The 23,891-nt window shown below is 50.1% G+C and overlaps 10 protein-coding genes across 10 annotated transcripts; 4 read left to right on the forward strand and 6 right to left on the reverse strand.

Annotated features, from left to right (window-relative positions):
• Positions 1-42: 42 nt before the first annotated feature.
• Positions 43-3,213, forward strand: TRV_07078 (uncharacterized protein; the record flags this gene model as incomplete). Its single annotated transcript, XM_003018840.1, has 1 exon — positions 43-3,213. A coding segment is annotated over one exon (3,171 nt), but the record flags the coding sequence as incomplete, so codon positions are not given.
• A 399-nt stretch (positions 3,214-3,612) lies between these two features.
• On the reverse strand, positions 3,613-5,492 carry TRV_07079 (uncharacterized protein; the record flags this gene model as incomplete). The annotated part of the gene is made up of 3 exons (XM_003018841.1): positions 3,613-4,323; positions 4,412-4,798; positions 4,863-5,492. 3 exons carry the CDS (start codon positions 5,490-5,492, stop codon positions 3,613-3,615), a joined length of 1,728 nt encoding a protein of 575 aa, XP_003018887.1.
• A 559-nt stretch (positions 5,493-6,051) lies between these two features.
• Positions 6,052-6,571, reverse strand: TRV_07080 (uncharacterized protein; the record flags this gene model as incomplete). The annotated part of the gene is made up of 2 exons (XM_003018842.1): positions 6,052-6,233; positions 6,361-6,571. The coding sequence occupies 2 exons, from the start codon at positions 6,569-6,571 to the stop codon at positions 6,052-6,054; spliced, it is 393 nt and encodes a 130-aa protein (XP_003018888.1).
• A 1,454-nt stretch (positions 6,572-8,025) lies between these two features.
• Positions 8,026-9,671, forward strand: TRV_07081 (SET and MYND domain protein, putative; the record flags this gene model as incomplete). Its single annotated transcript, XM_003018843.1, has 3 exons — positions 8,026-8,295; positions 8,377-8,679; positions 8,748-9,671. The coding sequence occupies 3 exons, from the start codon at positions 8,026-8,028 to the stop codon at positions 9,669-9,671; spliced, it is 1,497 nt and encodes a 498-aa protein (XP_003018889.1).
• A 942-nt stretch (positions 9,672-10,613) lies between these two features.
• TRV_07082 (uncharacterized protein) lies at positions 10,614-11,337 on the reverse strand (the record flags this gene model as incomplete). Its single annotated transcript, XM_003018844.1, has 4 exons — positions 10,614-10,911; positions 11,047-11,104; positions 11,232-11,250; positions 11,320-11,337. The coding sequence occupies 4 exons, from the start codon at positions 11,335-11,337 to the stop codon at positions 10,614-10,616; spliced, it is 393 nt and encodes a 130-aa protein (XP_003018890.1).
• A 655-nt stretch (positions 11,338-11,992) lies between these two features.
• TRV_07083 (uncharacterized protein) lies at positions 11,993-12,425 on the reverse strand (the record flags this gene model as incomplete). Its single annotated transcript, XM_003018845.1, has 2 exons — positions 11,993-12,175; positions 12,267-12,425. 2 exons carry the CDS (start codon positions 12,423-12,425, stop codon positions 11,993-11,995), a joined length of 342 nt encoding a protein of 113 aa, XP_003018891.1.
• Positions 12,426-13,167: 742 nt separating this feature from the next.
• On the forward strand, positions 13,168-14,318 carry TRV_07084 (uncharacterized protein; the record flags this gene model as incomplete). Its single annotated transcript, XM_003018846.1, has 2 exons — positions 13,168-13,173; positions 13,254-14,318. The coding sequence occupies 2 exons, from the start codon at positions 13,168-13,170 to the stop codon at positions 14,316-14,318; spliced, it is 1,071 nt and encodes a 356-aa protein (XP_003018892.1).
• Positions 14,319-15,019: 701 nt separating this feature from the next.
• TRV_07085 (uncharacterized protein) lies at positions 15,020-16,350 on the forward strand (the record flags this gene model as incomplete). The annotated part of the gene is made up of 2 exons (XM_003018847.1): positions 15,020-15,120; positions 15,315-16,350. 2 exons carry the CDS (start codon positions 15,020-15,022, stop codon positions 16,348-16,350), a joined length of 1,137 nt encoding a protein of 378 aa, XP_003018893.1.
• A 568-nt stretch (positions 16,351-16,918) lies between these two features.
• Positions 16,919-19,670, reverse strand: TRV_07086 (C2H2 finger domain protein, putative; the record flags this gene model as incomplete). The annotated part of the gene is made up of 4 exons (XM_003018848.1): positions 16,919-17,792; positions 17,892-17,983; positions 18,055-18,817; positions 18,856-19,670. 4 exons carry the CDS (start codon positions 19,668-19,670, stop codon positions 16,919-16,921), a joined length of 2,544 nt encoding a protein of 847 aa, XP_003018894.1.
• A 1,313-nt stretch (positions 19,671-20,983) lies between these two features.
• On the reverse strand, positions 20,984-22,767 carry TRV_07087 (uncharacterized protein; the record flags this gene model as incomplete). Its single annotated transcript, XM_003018849.1, has 4 exons — positions 20,984-21,585; positions 21,673-21,787; positions 21,854-22,393; positions 22,456-22,767. The coding sequence occupies 4 exons, from the start codon at positions 22,765-22,767 to the stop codon at positions 20,984-20,986; spliced, it is 1,569 nt and encodes a 522-aa protein (XP_003018895.1).
• Between the last annotated feature and the right edge of the window lie 1,124 nt (positions 22,768-23,891).

A 23,891-nucleotide genomic window follows, 5' to 3' on the forward strand; every position in this document is an offset into this window, starting at 1 on the left:
ATTTTTACTTTGGTTCCTGTCTAACGGTCTGTAGGCTCCCAGGCGTTAAAGGCCCTCAAAGAAGCCGGCGTCCGCTCGGTCCTGATCAACCCCAACATCGCGACCATCCAGACAGACCACAAGCTCGCCGACGAGGTCTACTACCTCCCCGTCACCCCGGAGTATGTCTCCTATGTCATCGAGCGGGAGCAGCCAGACGGCATCTTCCTCGCCTTCGGGGGTCAGACTGCCCTCAACCTCGGCGTCCAGATGAACCGCATGGGCATCTTTGACCGCTACGGCGTCCGCGTGCTGGGTACCTCCATCAAGACCCTTGAGACCAGCGAGGACAGAGACCTCTTTGCCCGCGCCCTCAACGAGATCAACATCCCCATCGCTGAATCTATCGCCGTCAGCTCCGTCGACGATGCCCTCGCTGCGGCTGACAAGATAGGATACCCCATCATCGTCCGCTCGGCCTATGCGCTGGGTGGACTTGGCTCCGGGTTCGCCAGCACCCCGGACGAGCTGCGTGATCTCTCTTCTCGCTCTCTCACTCTCGCTCCGCAGATCTTGGTCGAAAAGTCCCTCAAGGGCTGGAAGGAAGTCGAGTATGAAGTCGTCCGTGATGCGAGCAACAATTGCATCACCGTCTGCAACATGGAGAACTTTGACCCACTGGGCATCCACACGGGAGACAGCATCGTCGTAGCTCCCAGCCAGACCCTGTCTGATGAAGAGTACCACATGCTTCGTACCGCTGCCATCAAGATCGTCCGTCACCTGGGCGTAGTCGGCGAGTGCAACGTCCAGTACGCACTCCAGCCAGACGGGCTTGACTACCGTGTCATCGAGGTCAATGCTCGCTTGTCTCGTTCTTCTGCTCTCGCCTCCAAGGCCACCGGATACCCCCTTGCATACACCGCTGCAAAGATAGGCCTGGGCCACACTCTGCCCGAACTGCCCAATGCAGTCACAAAGACCACCTCGGCCAACTTCGAGCCCAGTCTCGACTACATCGTCACCAAGATCCCGCGCTGGGATCTCAGCAAGTTCCAGCACGTCAAGCGGGATATCGGCAGCTCCATGAAGTCTGTCGGCGAGGTCATGGCCATCGGACGTACCTTTGAAGAATCCTTCCAAAAGGCCATTCGCCAGGTCGACCCGCGCTTCGTCGGCTTCCAGGGTGACAAGTTTGAAAACCTCGACGATGTCCTGGCCAACCCGACCGACCGCAGATGGCTTGCTGTTGGCCAGGCTATGCTCCACGAGGGTTACTCTGTCGACCGCGTCCATGAGCTCAGCAAGATAGACAAGTGGTTCCTCTACAAGCTACAGAATATTGTCGACATGCACAAGTCTCTCCAGCATATCGCTAGCCTGTCAGACCTGCAAAAGGACGTCCTCCTTGAAGCCAAGAAGATGGGCTTCTCCGACAGGCAGATTGCCCTCTGTTTGAACACCACCGAAGACGCAGTCAGAGCCCGCAGAAAGAGCTTCGACATCCACCCCTGGGTCAAGAAGATCGATACCCTCGCCGCCGAGTTCCCAGCAGACACAAACTACCTCTACACCACCTACAATGCCTCCTCCCACGACGTCACCTTCGAGGACAAGGGCACCATCATTCTCGGAAGCGGTGTCTACCGTATCGGCAGCTCCGTCGAGTTCGACTGGTGTGCCGTCAACGCTACCTTGTCTCTACGCAACATGGGCAAGAAGACAGTCATGATCAACTACAACCCCGAAACCTACTCTACCGACTTCGACACCGCCGACAAGCTCTACTTTGAAGAACTCAGCTACGAACGTGTAATGGACATCTACGAACTCGAAAGTGCTTCCGGCGTCGTCGTCTCTGTCGGCGGCCAGCTGCCCCAGAACATCGCCCTGCGTCTCCAGCAGGCTGGCGGCGCAAACGTCCTCGGAACCAACCCAGAAGACATCGACAAGGCAGAAGACCGCCACAAGTTCTCACAGATCCTCGACAGCATCGGCGTCGACCAGCCCGCCTGGAAGGAACTCACCTCCTTCGAGGACGCAGAGGCCTTCGCTGAATCAGTCCAGTATCCCGTCCTCGTCAGACCAAGCTACGTCCTCTCCGGCGCCGCCATGAGCGTCATCTACAACCGCGACGAGCTCAAAGAGAAACTCCTCTCCGCCTCCTCCGTCTCTCCCGACCATCCCGTGGTAATCACCAAATTCATCGAGGGCGCAGAAGAAATCGACGTCGACGCCGTGGCCTCTCAGGGCTCTCTCATCCTGCACGCTGTAAGCGAACACATCGAGCCCGCAGGCGTCCACTCCGGAGACGCAACTCTCGTCCTCCCACCCGCCTCCCTCGACGCCTCCATCATGGCCCGTGTGAAAACCATCGCAGAGAAAGTCGCCCATGCCTTCTCCATCACAGGCCCCTTTAACATGCAAATCATCAAAGCCGACAACCCGCAAAACCCCTCTAAGCCTCTCCTGAAAGTCATCGAATGCAACCTGCGCGCCTCCCGCTCGTTCCCGTTCGTCAGTAAGGTGCTCGGAACCAACTTCATCGACGCCGCTACCCGCGCCCTGGTCGGCACCAACGTCCCGCAGCCCACTGACCTCATGGCCCAATCCCGTCCCTACCTCGCTACCAAAGTGCCGCAGTTCAGCTGGACCCGACTCGCCGGCGCCGACCCTTTCCTCGGCGTCGAGATGGCAAGTACAGGCGAAATAGCCTGTTTCGGCCAGGACCTGGTCGAAGCCTACTGGGCCTCGCTACAATCCACCATGAACTTCCGCACCCCTCAACCAGGCGAGGGCCTACTGTTCGGTGGAGATACAGACATGTCTGAACTCCCGCAGATAGTCAACTACGTGCATCCGCTAGGCTTCAAGCTATTCGTAGCCAGCGAGCCCGTCAAGCGCTTCCTCGAGCAAAACTGCGCCGCTAAGCCGGAGGATCTGAACATTCAAATCATCGACTTCCCGAAGCAGGACAAGCGGAAGCTGCGAGAGGTGTTTGAGCGCAACGATATCAGGGGAGTCTTCAACATTGCGCGCGAGAGAAGCAAGCATCTTCTTGACGAGAACTATGTCATGCGTAGGAACGCGGTGGATTTCGGCGTGCCGCTTTTCATGGAGCCCAAGACGGCGTTGCTGTTTGCCAGATGTATGAGTGAGAAGCTGCCTAAGAAGGAAGGCATTCCGTCTGAGGTGCGTAGCTGGTCGGATTTCGTGGGTAGGAAGCTGGTGTAAGGGCGCAACTTGGGGTGCTTTTTTACGTGCTGTGTGCTTCGGTCCGGTTCGGTTCGGTTGGTTCGGGAAACTTCTATTTTCGGTGCATAGTTTTTTTTGAAATAGCACGACTAGCAGATAGATAGACATTGTCTGATTCATTTTATTGATTCAGTGACGGAAGTTCATTGATATATATTTCTATATTTTTTTTTCTCCCTCTTTATCGATCTATTGATGACGGACTCGAGACGGCGGTTGCTGTAAAGTTAACTTCGGCCTTTAAGTTTAACTTCCCGCCCGCGGACCGCCTCGACCACTGGGTTGGGCCCTTCTCTCGGAGCTGCCGACTGCCTGACTGACTAGGAACAGGCATAGCGCAGACAGACATACATCTCCGCGCGCTAGGTACGGCTAGATCTATCGACAATGCGTACAATGGCCATACACAGAGATAATGTCCCGCGAAATACAAAACCACCACGCCATCGTCCCTGTCCGCGGCAACTCAAGCCACCCATCACCCGGCTCATCCGCCGTTGCGCCACACCCAGCAGCATCCATGCCCTGGATGTCCGCAACGTACGGGCTCCCATCAAGCTTCTCCCGCCTAAGTCGTACGGGCACGTTTATATCCCGCGACACCTCCTGGTCCCAGCGTATCTGGCCCAGGGCCTCCGCGCGCCCGTTATCATAGTAAAGTAGCATTCCGATGCATGGGTTGTGCGCTTGCTCTAGATCCCTGCACACGCGCACACGGCAAACTCCATCCAGCCGCGCCTCGGTCATGTACCAATTTAAAGCCTGTAGTCCGTCAGCAGCGTAGGGCGGGGGAGAGATGTAGTTTTCAACGGGTGGTGGGGCCAGTTTTGTGCCGTTGTTGTTGTCGTTGGGCTCGTGTTCGTGGTCGTGGTCGTCGTTTGGGTCGTTGCCGTTGCCGTTGCCGTCTCGGTCCCGGCAGGTCAGTCCGAATAGAGAGATTTCGTGCTTGTCTGTGTCTAGTCCGTCATGGATGAATCCTGAAATAGTTCCGTCGCTGTCTTTGACGAGCGGGATGAGCTCGTCTTTCCGCCGGTAGTCTTCGCGGTGGTAGGGCCCGAATGTAGCTGTTCTTCCGAACGTCGTTTTGATCTAGTTATACAGTTAGTTAACTAGTTAGCAGACCGGACTGTGCTGGCGGGCGGGGCGGGGGCATGCATGCGAATAAAAAAAAACGTACAACTAATACCGGGTTGGACATCTGGCCGTATAACCCTTCGATCTTGCGAACCCACGCTGCCTCGATTTGTTCGCCGTCGTTGATTGGGAAATACATCCAGAAAATGGGGCCCGTTCTGATGTTTTGTTGCATGGAGGTGACAAACCGCTTGAATGGTTTGGAAACGCCGGAAAAGGCAAACAAGCCCCCGTTGGCCACGCCATAGCAGCACACCACGAGGCCCTGCACACCCTCCTCATCAAGGTTGACGTAGTCTAAGCGACAACCTCCTCGATCGTCATACACGTTCCACGGCTGGAATGCAGGCGGTGACGGACTGCTCCAGAGGGGGAAATTGTTGTGGATTTCCTCCCCCTCGACCCGCCGCATTTTTCTAACAAATAGACCCTATCATACCTCAACTTGTCAGATTGAATAACGCACTCGTGGACGGGGGATCGCCCTACCTTACCTCAGTAGCAACATGCAGCGCCTGGCTGCAGTCTGGGACGTCGACAAATTCATACCATGGTGACCCATCTGGTGGTGGGGGAGTGCCCCCCTCCACCACAAACTGTATTCCGCGTACACCAATATGGTCTGTCGATAGCACAATCTTGCTCAGGCTGTCTGGTACTTTCAAACACTCTAGCTTCAAGCCATCTAGGCCAGGTTCCGGTGGTTCGTTGCTGATAGTAGAAATATAGGAATTGCCCTGGTAAGGTATTCGCGAGATATATACCTCCTTTTCCAGGCTGACTTGTTCACTTTGGCGGCTCTTACGACCATTTCTCAACTCCTCGACCAATCTGCGGCTCTCCCCCAGCAGGATCAGATACCAGCACGGGCCGATATAGCTAAGTATAATAGCCTGGATTTCCACTGGCAGTCTCTCAAACAAGTCGATCCGGAGACTCCGTTCCACAATGGGCCGTGCATGGCTGGAGAACAGCCCCTCTCGGGAAGACGCGCTGTCGATATCCTCACTGTCCGCGGGCTTGTACAGGGGCCTGACTGCCTTCCCGAATCTCTGCAGGTCTTCGAGCGTTGGCTCGTTGGGCCTATTGCTGGCCTTCAGCAGGTCGTAACAGAGCCTGTGCATCCATGGCTTCTCTATCGGATGTATCTTGCACACTAGACATAATCGCTCACACTCCCGAGTTCCAAGGTCATGTCCATGTAGATCTGTACACAAACTTATTAGTACTGTGTGACCAAATAGTTAATCATATAGAAAGATTAGCAGGGGCTAAAAACCCACCGAGGGTAGGGGACTGGGGGGTTGCAACGTGTCTGCAGAGTAGACACGTTGTCTTGCCGAAATGGACACTGAAATCCGGCTCATGTTCATAATATGCCATCGTCTGGATCCGTAAGCTGGTATTATTCCATGTCAACGCGAGATCAACGAACGGGCTTGTTTATATCTTGCCGTCGCCCTCAGGCCACAGCCGGCCTCCGGATGCCCAAAAGTGCGCAGCCCAGCCAATTAGGCTGCTGGCTACTCGCCTAGTATGTGCCTTATCTAAGCGGGGGGCCAGCCCTTGCGGTTTAATGAGTTGTTTTGGATCTGTTTGAGCTGATATTCAACGGCCAGCCCACTGTGTAGCCGGTATCTATATATCTTGACAGGCTGCCGGGCTTGTTCTCCCCCAATGTTCTTAGCCACATATCAACTTATAGTGCTGCTCGCATAGGCTCTTCTTCTGCTCAAAATCCCTCGAGTACTCCAGCTGGCGGATGCAAGCTGCCAGTGCGGCCACAGAATCAAATCTCCCCGTCCAGCAGTCTCTGATGATCCGGTTAACGGGATCTTCCAGGTCCATGTCCGGACATGTACGGGCTATAAGCCGGTCAACGAGATCTAGCCCCTGCACACCGGCCCACAGCTCCGTGCCTCGTAACCATGTACCAGAAGATAGACCCGAGAGCAAACAGCTCCGTAGCGACACTCGCTCTGCCAAACGTACCACCGGACTGTGCCGTGTCTTCCGCCAGGCTTATGGGACGAACATAAGGGTAGTCTCCAACTTCCAAGTCTTCGCCGAGCTTGATCGAATGGTCAAAGTCGACAAGTCTGAGATGGTCGTCTTCCGTAAACATGATGTTTCGGGGATTCAGGTCCCCGTGGACATAACCGAGGGCTTCCAGGCAAGCTACTGCCTCCGAGAGCTGCTGCATCCATTGAAGTACCGGGCGAGGCGCCTTGTTCGAATTCAGCCGCTCGTGAAGTGTACCGTTCTTTTATAGCTCCCTGAAGATGAGGTCTGGAGCACAGTAGAGCCCGTGGGCTATAGACGAGCATGGGACAGATTCCAGCTGCCTGAATATTTCCTGTTCGTGGATGATATGCTCACCACTAGGCTTGTAGGAGACTTTGACGCATAAACTGTCACATATTGATAGCAGGGCTGAACGGCCTCCTGCCCCGTAGATAGTAGAGTCCGGATAGCATCCGAGAATCCGCTTGATCAGGGGGTTGATATTCTCTGCGTTTGTCGGCGAAGAGGAAGCACCGGTTATTCGGGGGAGATAGTCGCAGAAGGTTTGATATGAGAAGTTAAGCCCATGCTTATCGCTGCCATTGCCATGCTAGCAGATAGCTGATCTGGAAGACCTTGCCTTAATATCTTGTATTTAAATTTGTTTCTCGAGTATCGATGTTGGTTTTGACTTGGTGAAGCAGGCTGTTTATGCAGGTTAGTTATACTAGTAAACTACTTGTTTCGATTCGTGGATTTCCAAATGACAGAAGGCTCTACAGGGAACATATAAACCACCCGGAGTAACCAGGGAGTAAATACCATCCGACATTGACCAGGAGACCTGCCACTCAGCTACTAGAAATCCATATTCAAACTGTTTAGGAGGACACCCAATAGAAATATCAAGGGTTAATGATATAAGAGGTAGACTCTCAGACACCCAACAAAGTATTCTCGTCCGAAGTACCTATAAATTTTCCGTGGAGGATTATCCTGCTCCAAGTATTATAAAAGGACGTTCAATACCCTGACCTGCCGCTTCTTCAAGTGCTACTTAAACCCCTCTTCTAGCACAACTGCCCTTCGGACAAAGATTCTACTCTCAAGCTGCGGCCGTGTGAGCGAGAACCAAGCCAGTACTTGATAGGGTTGATCCACGGGGATTAAGCCCGATGTTTGGAGTTCATTCTTGGTATCATCGGGACTAGGACATCAATATTCTCCTCCGGAAATATTTTCTCCGTGAACAGGTCGTCTCTGTAGTGGCCAAAGGGGTATCATGGGATAAATGTACACTCTCCTCGAGCTATACAATCATCACAAGTGCCACAAAATAGTGATCAAATTGGACCCGTGCTGAACACCGTAAGACAGTCCAGTGCCGTGTATCAGATATTAGATGTAGATTGTCTGTAGTTGAGTGTCCTTGAGTATTGAAGTGTAGATGTTTTTCAGCGGCCAAAATCCATCCAATGAAGTCTGACTAGCGCCGAGCCCTGCGGCCCAACGTCGCTTCTGGGAACAAACACACCGACAAGTAAACTAACTATAAACACCAACACACAGAAACGAGATTGACCTGTTCATCTTGATCTATACAACAATATATCAAGGTAGCCAGCTCACAGGGAAGCATCTAGCTAGTCGATGATGGCGTCGTTCGGAGAGGTTAATGCTTCTGTGGTCCCCCGGCCGGCGGGCGATGCTGGGAGAGGCCTCTTTGCAACATCCACTATCAAGATGGGCAAAGACGTGTTCAGCATGCCTGCAACGTTCTCTACAGTGCTGAGCACCGAGAGACTGAAAGACGCATGCTCTAACTGCTTTGCAAATCTTCCGTTCGGAGTCAACGTCATGGCAAGCGTTGACATGAAACTGTGGGCCTGCTCTGGCTGCAAAGTAGTCAAGTATTGTGACAGGGTAAGCTTCTGCCCCAGGTAGTTATATACATATATGATATACCTAAATAGTCGGTGAGAATAGGCTTCTAACGGATGATAGAAATGTCAATCTGCAAACTGGAAGCTTATACACAAGCATGAATGTGCTATTTACAAAAAGCTGTACCCCAAAATTCTCCCTGTGAACTCAAGAGCGGTCCTTCGGATCGTGAAGTTGAGGAGTTCAAACGAGGACCATGTGAAGTCAGATCTGAACATGTTTTTGACTCTTCGTTCACACTTAGATGAGATTACGAGCTCAAATCAGGAACAGTATGAGCGGATAATGCTCTGTGCAAAGGCAGAAAAGGAGTACTCGGGCTCAGAACTTGACGTCGAGACCATCGCTGAATACTTAGCAAGGGTGAGTAACTAATGTAATTTTGTTGTCAAACGGGAATAGCCGTATACTGAACACCCCTTGGAGCATAGATTGAAGTCAATAGCTTTACATTTACCACGGCATTTGGTGATCCGCTGGGATTATGCATTCAGCCATTTGCATGTTACATGAATCATAGCTGTGAACCAAATGCCGTTGTTGGATTTGATGGAGGGCTGATCATAGTGAAAGCCTTGCGCGAAATCAAACCTGACGAGCAGGTGTTTATATCCTACATCGACAACACCTATCCTTTAGAGGTTCGGCAGAAGCAGCTTGCTGAAAGATACTTCTTCACATGCAAATGCTCGAAATGTGCCCAAGGGACTACCGCTAGGGAAGACCAATTCATCCCATCCAATCCATCCTCGGAAGAGGTTGAAACTCTTAAGGAGGCCGAAAAGCAAGCAAGGGAGCTGCTTACAGCCGCAAGGAGTTCCAAGGCCGAATCGGCAGTGAAACAACTCAGGTCCGCCATGAAGGTCCTACATGATACCAAAATGTGGCCTATTGCGCGGCAGCCATATCCAGAGATTCGATCAGAGCTGATCGTGTCTCTCCTTGAAATCGAGGACTTCTGGTCCGCCTTTCGACATGGTTTGGTTCGATACCTGTTTGTTGATCCTGTACTCTATCCTCACGAGTGGCATCCCATCCGCACAAACCATGAGTTCGTTTTTTCACAACTAGTCGTGACGATCACAGGTGAACAGTCAAGCAAGATTCCCAATGATAGTAAATACAAGTTCGACCCGGTGTCGACGGTTTACCCTATTCTTGCAAAGCTAAACAAGAACCTGAAGTACGAGACGCCTGAGGTTGCTAGATCTATCAAAGTGGAATATGACGCTCTCATGGCCCCAGTCAGGAAACTGGGCTACAACCCGTCAACACCTTCTGCTGCCAAAGCTATGTCTCCTGCATGGAAGATCCTTAATAATATTGCCGAGGAAACACTGGAGACTGATGGATGAATTGATTTTCTCTTCAACAGGTCGGATATGACCTTGGGTGGCCACTTATTCCTCGCTTCTGACATGCGAGCCTTAATGACTCTTACCTTTCGCTCTTTGTTGGGTGCACCTCATCGTAATGAAATTACCACCGATATTATATTACTTCGATATCTCCACCACCACATTAATGGAGCCTTTCAAAATAAAAGAGAGGTCCTGTTTACTTTCAAGGAACTTACTACTCTTCTTAAGGAAATTCGATACTTATTCCCTTTCTTACTAGTTACTAAATTACATGGGAAAATATTGCATGTCTTTTTTTCTTCTACTATATCTCCTCAAATTGAATTAAAAAAAAATATATTAGGAAGTATTATTTATTCTATATCTAGAGAATATATAATACTTGTGTGGTCAAAATATAGAATGTGCCTTAATGTGCCTCTATATCAATCTGGTGTTCTGGTACATTATTAGTGTAATATCATATCGGTGGTAATTTGATTGCGATGAGGCGCACCCAACAGGGGTGGGAGCGCGAAAGTACGAGGACTGGTTGTATGGAATGAATTTTTGCTAGATACATTAAAAATCATAAATCTAGCCGCGGGTTGGCATGAGCATGATAAAAGCTGTTTTCTCCAAGAGCTTTTCCATTTTCTATGCCGTTACATGACCTGGGAGAACGAGGTTCTGGATATAAAGCCCTTCCATACAAAGCAAGAACCCCATCCCTTTTGTGCCCCATGTAAGAGAAGATAAAAAACATTTTGACATGACCCAGTACAAAACGTCAAGTTTGCGTGCAGATTATTCGTTTACTTGAGAGGAATGAAACGGGAAGAGTGGGTGGCACCGATACCGGGTCGACCGTGCTTGACAGGCTTGCTAAAATGGGGGAACCGACGTTAGAAAAAGCCATCCGTTATCAATTGCCTGGCGGGGGTAGGAAACGACGTACTATGAGATAGAGAACTCAGCCAAGTAGTGGCCAACCATCTCGGGCTTAATCTCGACCTGGTTGAATTCCTTTCCGGAGTAAATTCCGATGACGCTGCCGATCATTTCTGGTACGACAATCATGTCACGAAGGTGTGTCTTGACGAGATCTGGCTTCTCGTTGGGCTTAGCCTCCTGCTTGGCCTTGCGGAGCTTCTTGATCAGGCCCATTGGCTTGCGCTTGAGACCACGGTTGAATCTGCGGCGGGCACGGGCGTGAACGACATCTCGGAGCTGCTCGGAGGAGAGGTCAAGGAGTCTGCAAGAGTTATTTGATTAGATCGTATGTTCCCCTTATCGAACTGGTAGCGCGGATATTTGTCGTAAAAACGGAGCAATAAAACGTGCTGGGTAGGTTGTTTGCATATGGGCAGTCCAGGGGGTCAGAACGTACTGGTCGAGGTCGATTCCACGGTAGGAAAACTTGCGGAAGGCTCTCTTTCGCTTGATCTCTGTTGGTGGTCGTTTCGTCAGCTAGCCGCACTCTCTTCATCCCATCCATCGATATATCCCGGCAAATCAACCAAAGAGCGGTTCCCCTCTTCCGCTAAAGATATCACAGGGCCATCTAGCACGTACCGGCAGCCTCCTCGGCGTTCTGTAGAAGTAGTCAGTCGCAAGTTCTATTCAATCCTGATTCCTACCAGGAAAAGTCCCGGTTACTTACATATTCAACGTCAGCCATGATTGCGGTGTTATTCTCTCGGCAACACTGGCTTGCCCTTGGATGCGAGAAGGGGAGAGAAACTGTCGAAAAGTTGGGTTTGTCTGTCTCGTTTTCTTTCTCGACGTCGAAAAAAGTCGATTTGGATCGCGAAAGGTGGAGGAGCGAATTCGGTTAAGCGACCTTAGCCCTAAGTGGATTTCTTATGTAAGCAACCCTATTGACGGAATGGCTTAACTATTATCCGATATCAGATCGCGGCCGGGGCGGTCCTTGGGCCAGACCATTGCCCGTGGGCAGCTGGTGATGGCAAGTTTGGAAGCTATTTGAGCTACAATGTGCATCTATTTGACGTATGGATTACGAGGGCTGCTCTGGAGGAGGTAATAACCAGTGTAGGAGATTCAGCAGGGAGCCGTAAGGCCGAGTTGCATTGCGATGGTGTCAACAGACTAAAAGCCTGGTGTAGTTTATGATAAGACAGCGATTCCTGCTGATAACAAGACGAGCCGTTGCCCAAACCCAGGTCATAATGTCCGTAAATGCATCAAACAGATATTCCACCGACTGAGCTGAGTCATATCCATCATCATTGTTGGTAACACGCCGAACGAACGATTCACTGCTGTAACTCTTTTTATTATCTCTTTTTGGTAGTATCCCGTGAAGGATGCGCTTAGTCGAAGAGACCGAAGCCCATGTCCTCATCAGAGTCCTCCTCTGGCTCCTCCTTCTTGGCCTCCTCGGCGGGGGCAGCAGCGTCACCACCGGCAGCACCGCCAGCGGCAGGAGCAGCAGCAGCACCACCGGCACCACCACTTGGGACGGAGGCGAGCTTGGTAGAACCCTCGGCAATCAACTATTACAAAGCGCTCGATTAGCCTATGTCCCCATCCTATATTCGCGCGCACATAAAAACAATTTTGTGAAGGGGGTGGGAAATATCTTACTTCCTGGATGTCCTTGCCCTCGAGCTCGGCGAGGAGCTTCTCAACGCGCTCGCTGTCGGCATCAATACCGACGGAGGAGAGAACATCGCTGATGTCGCTGGCAGATGGGGAGGAGTTGCCGGCAAGGCCGAGGAGAAGGAAAGCTGCGAGGTGCTTCATTTTGGTATGTTTTCTATATACAACAACTGTTAGTTCTCGAATCTGAATCAATTAATCCGTCCCCGGTCTGTATTCAGCAGCACTCCCTTACCTGTGAGATGAGGAATGAACAAGAGAAACAATCGATTTAACCGCGAGTTGGGCGGAGACTGAGACGTCAAGTTCAGGGCTTTTGGTTGTCGTTGTGGAAGAGAAAAGAAAAATCGCCAAAAAAAGCCCCAAAAAAAGAACTCAAAAAGGTGAAAGTGGGATTACATAAGCTATAGAGTAAGCGAGCCGCAGCGCTAGTCCGCTTTCGGTTGCAGTCACTCTCTGATGACATAAGCAGACCTTCTTTGCCTTTTTCTTCCTCTCGCTATAAATACGTCGTTGAAATCCTCCTCGTGAGTCGAGCTCGCCAACTCTCAACAACTCAGCGCCAACGAGACCTCCTGCGCCGCTGCTGCCTGTCGCATCCCGGTGCCGCGACCGTTGCCGACGCTTTGCCCCCTTCCAGCGGCTCTCTGGGCCCCCAGCTGCTGCCTGAGACCTCATTCCTAGCGCCTGCAACCCCCCTGCCAGGTCATATATGAAACGCTGATAAGTCCGGTATAAAGATCCGCAAAACGGACTCTTCTCGCTATGAGGTGATTCTCTGTCTGGGAATCATGAGTTGTTTTCACACTACAGTCATCGCTGGTGACCGGTTTCTGTCTTCCAAACACACTGAGCTACATACAATATCCAATACTGCCTTGCTACAATGAGCGTGAGTCTTTTGAGACACCTGCAGCCAGCTAAACGTGCTCTTTGCCGGCATATTACTGACATCCTAACCCCCATAACCAGTTTCTAAACTCCGTTCTCTCCTCTATCGAGACTGGGGAGGTGTCTATCACCCCGCCTCCCCCACCTAAGAGTACAACCCCAGACTCGACGTCCTCAAACCAGAAGCCTTCCCTGAACTCGAAACTGGCAGCAACCTCGATTAGTGGAAACAGTAATGGCTATACAGGCACAGCCCAGAAACGAAAAGCGGGTGAACAGCTGACTCGACCAGCCCCGCGGAACGATCGGTTTTCAAAACCGGCGTCTTCTTCTTCACCTCAGCCTGCGACTCCGGCCTCACGCCTGCCTAGGGACAGCGATGCTGCTCGTAAACCTGCGTCCAAACCGACCTCTTCAGCCACAGCTGCCCCAAAACCCGCACTGTCTAAACCCAGTGCTACTCCCGTTTCAACCAAGCCGCCCCCTAAGGGCTCCTACGCAGCAATCATGGCCGAGGCAAAGGCACTGCAAAACAAGGCACCAGCCGCTGTTGGATTGATAAAACACCAGGCTGTTCCCAAGGATAAGAAGAGCAAAGTTCAGCAAAAGAAAATGACAGAGGAAGCCAAACAGCGGGATCGAGAACCAGCAAACCGGAAGCTGTCAACCGAGAAATCTGCAGTTACCGCTCCCTCAAGGAGCACCAAAGAAGCCATTTTGAAAGCTCGCCAGGCCGAAATGGGCAAACAAGAGGCATATAAAGGCACCGCCCGTCCACGACCGGGCAGCTTGCCTCCAGCACGGTCGTCGGAGCTCTCCTACTCTGGCACAGCCGGACTACCTTCTCGTCGTGCCCAAGGCAGAGATGCTTCGTATGGCCGCAGCAAGAGCCGTGGGGCTGCTAGAAATGAGTACCTTGGGACAGACGAAGAAGACGAAGGCGACTATGGCTATGGAGACGAGGACGATTATTCTGACGAATCCGATATGGAAGCGGGCTTCCTTGACGTCGAAGAAGAGGAGCAGACCGCGCTAAGAATTGCCAAACAAGAGGATGCCGAAGAGCTAAGGCTCGAGATGGCAGCAAAGAAAGAAAAGATGGAGCGCAAGATGAAACTGAATGCGCTTGCTAAGTCACGGCGCTAATCCAGGGCATCTACCTCCTATTTTGCTACAAAACAGCACAAGCACCCGCCCTGAACTACCCACTGCCAGACTTATTGATTTTATTGACTTGTCCTTTGATTAGCCCTAGCAATATCCGCTATGGCTTTAGCGATGTCCAATATCCCGTTCTACTAATTGTTTAGCGACCTTCACTCTTTCTTTACTGTATGATTGTACGACGTTCTGGTCTTTTCTTTGTTATAGCATGGAGGGAGCATGGGCGCCATAAGAAATTCACTGGCTTTTCATAGGCGCTTATCATCAAAGGCTGTTTGTCCCATAGTTATTTGTTCCTCTCTTTATCATCAAGTTATAAATCTCCTGGGTTCATTGTTCTTCCTTGTTCCCTACCACTTGCAATCCATGTAACAATCTAGAATTACAGCTTGGTTATCGATAACCAAATAAACAGTGACATCATAGCTAGCTATTTATTCATTTAAGCTTGTTTTGACCACAACTTACAACCATCAACACCCGACCACCATCTCCTGGATACGGACACTCACACTCGTCCATGAATGGGTATACATATTACGATACCCGTCATTCTAAGCATACTATCTTGCTCCCATGTCTGCTGCTACGTCTCCAAATATGTCGTCGGCATCGAAGACTATCCTCGACAAGGTCCGTAAGATTGTCCCGCCAATGCTAGAACGATTCCATAAAGGTAAGCGATGGTTGATCCCGCATGTATTGAATTATACCTTCGAGGCCTTGTTGCAACATCACAGCTCATCATTTTGCTAACACTCATGGAAAAGGCCAACTTGGCCGTGTATGTGTTATAGGAGGGAGTTCTGAGTATGCCTTCCCATGTCATACCCTCGAATTTCTCTACTATCTGCAGAGTAGTTATCCTTCAGAGGATGGCATCCTAATAATAAATTGACAAGATTCCGTGAATGATCCCGTATTAACTATGGAATATTGAGAGAACACCTTTATTGACTGTTGCCGTGGGTTGTTTAGTTACACTGGTGCTCCCTACTTCTCTGCCATGGCATCAGCAAAACTAGGCTGTGATATGGTAAGGCAACCTACATTACTGAGAGGGAATATACTACTAACAAATCCAATGAAGAGCCATGTTATATGCGAGCCATCTGCTGCGCCAGTAATCAAAACATATTCACCAAATTTGATGGTTCATCCGATCCTACAGAGCAGCTCAAGCGTGCAGAATGATACCCCTAACAAGAGCGTGTCAGACCACGTCAAGCCAATTGTTGACTTTCTGCCCCGTCTTCATGTCCTTGTCGTTGGACCAGGCCTTGGTCGTGACCCGTTAACTCAGAAGATAACAGCCAGCGTGATCAAAGAGGCAATTAAACAAAACGTTGCTTTGGTCATGGATGCCGATGCCTTGATACTTGTTCAAAACGACCCTAAGCTAGTACACGGCTACAAAGAGTGTATATTGACTCCCAATGTGGTGGAATTTGCTCGACTCAGCAAATCAGTTGGCCTTGATCCCCCATCGAGTGAGGGCAAGTCTGACTCAGACAAGGAGAAATCCAGGTCTGAGGCATGTGAGAAATTGTCACGGGCGCTAGGCGGCGTTTTAATTATCCAAAAGGGACCTCATGATGTCATTTCTAATGGTGATATATCTATTATATCTGATGTTGAAGGCGGGAAGAAACGAAGTGGTGGGCAAGGCGACACCCTTACCGGTTCGCTGGGAACCTTCATGGCCTGGAGAAAAGCATATCATGACGGGCTTTGGGACGATGGCTCAACTTCAAGCGCTGATGAGGGTTCCGGAAACGATGCCCAAATGATTAAAAACGAAATTTACGGTGACAATAACGATGGCAAGAAGATGTCAAGGAAAGCTACTTTGTTATTGGCTGCTTGGGCAGGCAGCGCTATTACACGAGAATGCTCCAGGAGGGCGTTTCTAGCGAAAGGTCGAAGCATGCAAGCGGGTGACCTGACTGAAGAAGTACATGAAAGTTTTATGGAATTAATTGGTGAAAGGCAAGAGGACGGATCAAAGTTGTGAATGATCACAACATCTATATATATTTTTTCTATTTGCTTCCATACGGGAGGAACAGATATTGAATGCTAGTCTATGTAGGGGCACAACAAAATTGACCCGTAACTGATCAGACAGAGAACGCTGAACATATGAACATCGGAAACAGGATACGTCTAGCAATCTGACTGTGTAGAAAGCAACCAATAAAGTTAAAAAAATAATCCGGTATGGACTTTCCAGGTAACAAACGAAGAGAAAAAAGAGAAGTTAACGATAGTCAAAATCCATAGCTCCTCGCTGGAGTTATATGTTGAATGAGATTTATATAGAGCCCCTGAAACAACTAAATAGCTTCCTTCAAACGTCGTGCTGTTCGGGCAAGGAGCTGGTATTTCCTGGCATGAGGGAGGCAAGAAAACAGGAAGGCAGTGCAGAAGAAAATGGTGCAAAGAGAAGCAGCAGCATAATAAAAATCGTGGCAATCAGGTCGTTAATGGTATCAAGGTTTTTTTTTCGGTGATGGTAGAACGTCAAAAAGATAAAAATAGAAAACATCAATAAAAGAGATCGATAAGGAGCGTAAATGGCGTTAAGATGGTTCAGTTGGAGATCCCAGGAACCAGGTAGACATAGTATCGTCGTTGAATAAGTCATCGAAATCGAATGTACCGATTTCCTCAAGGGTTGCCAGCTCTCGTGAAAATTGATCCGTCGGTAGCTGCAATTCAGGGGCTGCTTCAGTTGTAGGGGCAGATGGGGCTTCTGGAGTCGGCCTGCTATCTTCACGTCGTCTCTTTAGGCTCTTTGGTGGTGACATAGAGACTCGCGAACGTCTTCCTCTTGAGCTTGCGCGGAATGTTCGAATTTGACGAATGTTACGTTGTGAAGGAGCAGCGCCGGTCTCTTCTGTCTCTGGTACGTCCTCGAAGAGTGACTTGCTATCAACACTCTCGGATATTGTGGTTTCCGTCGCGCTGGCAGCGTACTGTAGGGCCCTTCCAAGAGACTGTGGCTTTGCTTCGCCTTTGGTAAGATGGCTATCTGGGAGAATCCAGGTGGAGATATCTTGCCCCTTTTCAAAATGCTCATTATAGATGTGATCGAATCGTTCGATCAAGGCAGCAAAACCCTCCGTAGCTATGGGTACCAAAGCATTACAAAAACCGCACCAAAATCGGAACTGGCAGTCACCTCCTATCCTATTGGCATTAAGACGCTGGAGTATTTCATCTTCATCGTCAATCCCGTGGACCTTAAGATGGAATTCATACGAGCTTCTACGCTCAAACATTTTAGCGCAACTTCTTGAGGAGTCTGTAATATCTGGGTCACCACAGCGCCAGCGCTCAAGGTGGGAGTGGCGTGAAGATTCGTGGCGTTTCCAGTCGGCTTTGCTGCCAAATGTCTTGTAACAATCCTTGAATGTGCAACCGTAAGGCTTACGGTGCCGTTTCCTGTGCTTCCTAGAATTTTGACAACATTTTAGTCTGACTGTTATAAGATTATAGGTGAGGGTTATTTCCCCATAATGATAAAAAGCTTTGTAAAAATAGATTACATACTTCAGGAGGGAAGGAATTTTGAAAGAAGCATTGCAGCCTGGCTCGGCACACGGATGTTTCTCCTTTTCAACAACAACAGTTTGCGTGGTAGTCTAGACGATAATGAGATTAGCGAGATAAGGATTGGGTTGGATGACTAGGAAAGATTGCGGCAAACTCTTACGGGTTGTTGAAAGTTCCGCTCAACTTCTCTCAGGGACCATTCTCTTTCATCGGAGTTCTCACTCCGGGGAATATACGATGTCTGCTGGTTTGAATTGCGAGCAATTAGGTTGTCAGCCAAGTTTACATAGGGATTCCCAGGTGTGGTGCTCGGTCCATTGTAGTCCACAGGCTCTTGAATACCGGGTACGTTGAGGTCGCCGCTACTTTTGCGGAAGTCGCTTATAATGCTTTCCAGGTCGTCCTCTAATCTTCTAGCCATATCAAGGTACTCCTCTTCCCCTAGTGCATCTTCTACTGGATTGTAGTCTGCGGGATTAAGTTGTCGTAATAGATTCATATCAACACTGGCAGGGTATTGCGGCTGAGGGTGAGTAGATAGGACGTGAGAGTCAAACTGGACTGGAGACTGCAGAGTCTTCTCACGCGTTTCAATCGATCCCCTTTTGATGTCAAAGAGCCACTTGTTGGATAGGACGATATGTTCGGCCACTTCACTTTCAGTAAGTCCGTGGGTTTTGACAAGGTGTGTTCTGAAATTGTCCTTTCTTGTAAATATATGAGTGCTTTCAAGGCAGGACTTCTTTTTCGTTGCAAAGCATTTGTACTGTGGAGTGCGCTCGGATGGATGACGGCTTTCCTTGTGTCTTTTCAGGTCACTACCGGAGCCAAATGTCATAGTACAGCCGTAGAAGTCGCATGCATGCGGTTTTGTATGCTTTTGATGGATATGCTTTCTAAGAACGCCGGTGGTGTTAGTATTCCTATGAACTATATGACAAGACATGTACTTTCAACTTACTTTCGTTCCGATGGACAGCGGCCTGTCCAAGGACAATCTTTCTCTGGACAGAAAACCCTACGTTCCTTTCTCTTCCTCCTTGGCTTAGGTTGCGAGGTTGGCTCATTGAGGAATGAGCTGGCCTCAGGTTGGGGCTCAGGGGTGTACTGCGAACCAGGAGTGTATCCTGGTTGAAGAAGCTGATTGAAAGACACCGTTTGAGGGCTCTGAGGTATGTTAGCCAATGTTCCCTGGAACGAAGCATTGCCAGATATTCCGGAAATCCTAGACATATACCCCGAATCCAAAAGGGACCGGGTCCGGAGTTCGGTACCCCCAGTAGGGCCGGCACATGGAGTTGCCGTCTGCGGTGCAGGGAGGTGATATTGTTGACCATATGCCTGTGATTGTTGCGCTATATCTGTGAACGTGATGTTGGTACCAAGTGGTGGGTTGCGTTGGAATGAGAAGTAGTTTAGCGGACGGGTATCCGGAACACTGATAGGGGATATATTGGTGATATTAGATCGGGGAGGGAAGATTGGAGACCCGGCCAGGGTCTGACCTTGCCCATAAAAAGGCTGCTGCACGTCACCGGCAGGATGTTGTAAGGGAGTAGTGGGCTGTGTATTTGGTTCAAGCCCGGGAATGGTGACAGATGAGGGATAGGATACCTGAGGCTGCAGTGTTGAACCCTCATCCTGCCGGATCCCCAGAAGAAAGTCAGTCTGGCTCACATTCCGGTTTCTGTTAGTCTCCTGGGACGTCTGCGTGGGTGAGGCAAACTCAGCGGGTTGGAGCAAAGGGCTTAGGAAGAACTGGTCGTTGGGATTCATGGTCTGTTGGATTGCAATGCATGAACAGAACTATAGGATCTGAATGTCTTGATCGACTATAATAAAACTGAGCTTCAAGCAAAAGAAAGAAAGTAAAAAAAGGGCAGGGAAGGGAATATGCTATCCAAAGAGAGTGGGACTATGTCTCGCATCACCGTTCAATGCTTTTGAAGACCCTGGGCATCAGGGCGAAGACGAGTATGTCGAGCGAGTGAACATACTCCGCATCGAGCAGAGTCATCAAAGCTGCCAAAGAGACCCGGAGAGAAGAGAAACTGGCACTCGATCACGATTAGGGGAGCTCAGGGAGGAATTATATGTATGTATATACAGTGAACTCGGGTCTCATATACTCTTCGGGGTCCCGATAACGGTCGATGATGAGGTTTGAGACGTCAAAGATCTCACCCACTTCTGCTCCCGTTTTGATAGGAGGAGAGAGACGAGAGACGAAGAGAAGTAGTACGGAGGACGCAAGGCTGCAGCAGCCAGGAGGGTCCCTCTCTCACCTCCTGCCAGGGGGAACGCAAGCCGATGGGCAAATAGGGGGGTCTTCCTTCGAGGAGAAGACGGCAGAGAGTAGTGAAGTCGCCCAACATCTTGCTGGGGGGATTCCAACCAGGGACAAGAGACGCTCAAATAACTATCAGCTAGTTATTTCCACCATCTTCAGCGGCCCTGGCATCTCCCTGGCAAGGCATCCAGCATCCTCGAGACCGCAAAACCAATCAGAAAGGCGTCGCTGCAGGCGAAGAAAAGGCAGCGCATTTTGCCTTTGAGGCTGAGAGGGTTATCTGGCCAATCAGAGCGCAGGAAAAAGAGCTGCGGGAAGGCAGACTGCATAAAGACGAGCCTTTTCGTCAAAAGAAGCCAATGGAAAAGGCAGTAAACATAGTGGCCTGTTTCTATTGGATGCCTGTCTGGATTTTTGATTGGTTGTTTATTTTTGATCAGAGGCAGTGCAGTGACGGAAGTAGATTCAATATCAAACAACCCAGGGCAGCGAAGGGGGCTTAGCCAGGGAGTTTCAGGGAGCTTTGGCTGATTGAGCCTGCTGAAAGATAGGAGTAAAGCGGATAAAAAAGAACTAAAACAAAGTATATATTGAAAACTGTGTACACAGTACTCTATCTAGAACTAAAAGGGAGCTAAATGGTGTTGATATACACTTAGATAAGGAATGGGTGATTGATAATGAACGGAGTGAGAACCGAGAGGCTTGCTCTCGGGGCTCTGTAAGAATATGAGGCCCGCTCGCGTCTAGATATCTACAGAGAAAGCGAATCAGAGAGAAACCTGCAGACTGCATTCGCTCACAGTTTCCACACAGAGAGAGGCCTGTTCCACCACATTGGCCGATTCCAGCCCCCAAATGACGGTCGACGGTTCCACCACGCTGGCGGCTGCAGGCCGCCGGATGGCATCCACCACGACGGGCCTGAATCGCCCGGGTTTGGTTGATCACCTGGATATGGTTGACCATCTGGATTTGGCTCATCGCCTGGATTTGCAGGTGGGCTTGGAGCTGGTTGTTCTGGAGGCGGGTTCTGGCCTGGAGGTGGGTTCTGGCCTGGAGGTGGGTTCTGACTTGGGGGTTTGTTCTGGCCTGGTTGTTCGTCCTGACCTGGGGGTTTGTTCGGCTTGTTCTCATCCTGCTTTGGACCTTTGGTCCCGTTGGCTCCGTTGACAAGTAGCTTGTTGGTAGTGTTGGGCCCAGGATTCTTGACAGACGCAGACGCACTGTTCTTGAAGAAGGCGCATGCAACCGACAGATCAAAGCCGCCGCCAGATATAGATACTTGGATAGCAGCCTGGCCAGCAACGTGAGGAGCCGCCATGGAGGTGCCCGTCATCACACCACTGCCGCCCCCAGGGAGGGTAGACATGATGTCAGTGCCGGGAGCAAAGATATCAACTTGTAGCAGTCAGAACTTGTTATAAAAAGACCGGATAGTTCCTGTTTTTGCGCTTTCCAGGGGTGCAGAAACGAGACCCGACTTACCTCTGGCTCCAAAGTTCGATGGACCTTGCCCAGTCCATCTATAGTCGCGCTCGTCCGAATTGCCAATGACACAGACCAGGCGAGCGCCACCGGGTGTGATGCTCCCGGCGTCAGACTATAGTTATCAGAAGTTAGTTGCCAGGCGATAAGCTACTCCTGCTAGTAAAAGGATAGAACTCACGCCGAAGTTTCCAGCCGCAGCCGAGACGAAGATACCAGCTTTCTGGGCTTCCTCCAGTGCTTGATTTACTGCAGGCGAGTTATCACCACCAAGACTAAAGTTGATAATCGCTCTGCCGATATGGCCATTTTTTTGGGCGTGCTCCGTAGCCCAATGGAGTCCAGCAATAAAAGCACTGTAAGGCCCTTGGCCGTTGCAATCCAGTACCTTGACGGCAATCATTGCTGCGCGCTTTGCAACGCCAAAAGTCACACTGCCAATGATACCTGCGCAGTGCGTTCCATGGCCCCAGCAATCGACATTGTTTTTGTCAATGAAGTTTGCACCCCAAGTTGCGCGTCCCTGAAACTCTGGGTGCATGGTGTCGATGCCGGAATCGATAACATAGACGACTGCATTTCCGCCAGCACCCTCATCGTAGGTGTAATCGGTGTTTCCTGGATTGCTGTTTGAAAGACGCCCGAGTCCCCAGTTTGGAGCTTTCGGCTGCGTGACCCAGCCCTGGGATGTACCTATTTGGTCTCGCTCGACGTGTGCAACCTATCGTAGGGACGGTTAGCCAACGGGCTTTTACACAAGAGAAATACCACGATGTGTCATACGTGTTCATGCTTCATTATTTCTTCGATAGTGTCGCGGCTGAAGACTCCGCTGTATCCCCTAAAAGAGCCCGTAGCCCAGGAATGCCCAATGCCAGAAAATGAGATACCTCGTTTAGCCACGTCCCTCTTGTGAACGTCGCTGGCCCATCTTTTATGCAATTCAAAGTCATCATGGGAGATATCCCTTTTCAGAAGCACGATGTAGGAGTCTGGAATATATTTCCCTGTACCATTGTTGGGTTTCATAAACGGAGCAGCATTTACTGCAGAAAAAAAAGAGAGGACGGCGACAACGCCTTTAAAAAAAAACATAGTTAAAAAGAGTGGACGAATTGCTTGAGCATAGCTGGGGGATTAGGCCATAAGCCAGCAGTGGGCACCCTTATATATGAAGACATGCCGCCCCGTCCATGCACGAACCAGTAATGTGGCATCGGAAGTCCCGAGACGTCTCTAGAATGAAGGGGTATCAGTTGGCGCCCATGCTCCGTACCTACGCCAGTAGAATCACCAGCGTTTGCGGTATGCAAGCGTTTCGCTGACCTCAGGCCGTTTCGACGAGGTATGGATGAACGGGACCGAAGCTTCAACCAAGCTTCTAGCAAACTCTGTTGAGTTTAAGCTCAGGGGCCAACCGACGTGGCCAATCCTCTCTGTGCGACTGTGTTTTGGAGACTATCGGGCGTCACCACATACTCGTTGCCCCTGAGCCTTCGAAGAGCTCCGAAGAGTCGTCCATTATACTGGAGCAAACGGTTAATATTGGTATATAGGAGATGGCGGATAGCGATTCGGCATGTCGCCAAATTGCATTAGGACGTACGGAACTCTCATGAAAAAGGGGAGATGCGAACGAGATGAGAGGGACCACAGCATACCATGGTTTAATTTATCCTTATTCAAGCCGGAGCTTAAACTCTATATGAAAAGCGTCGTGACGATCAACTCGGGAATCAAAGCTCGGGAGTTCCGCATGATATTGGTGACTCTTCAGGGATAACTTGACGTTGCAAAGTTCCCAAACGTTAGTTAAACGGCTCGTTATTTCCCCTGAGGTTGGTCGTAAAGTGATGTCAACGTTCAGTTCCCCAGAAACGACGACTTAGCTATGTGCTTAGGCCATGTCTTCTGTAACCTGTGTGGAATTTATTCCTGCCCGTAAAAAAAAAAAAAGGTATGGGCCCAACGTATCTGGTTTCCGTTTGCCCGACGCGGGGGTTGTGTAGAAGTTGTTACCCCTATCATATGAGCGGTGGCGGTAGCAATACCCAACCATTGGCGGATTGCACAAGTCTAACTCCTTCTCCTTAGCCCTCCCCATGGTTATCGTCAACGAAACAAGGAGAATATATAGCCAAATCAATTGAGAATCAGTGAAATTATATGAATGTTGGTACATAAATTATCCAAAACACATTCAGGGACATAAGTTTGGG

Source organism: Trichophyton verrucosum, assembly GCF_000151505.1.
Source record: "Trichophyton verrucosum HKI 0517 chromosome Unknown contig00888_1.f1.exp, whole genome shotgun sequence".
NCBI classification, from domain to species: domain Eukaryota; kingdom Fungi; phylum Ascomycota; class Eurotiomycetes; order Onygenales; family Arthrodermataceae; genus Trichophyton; species Trichophyton verrucosum.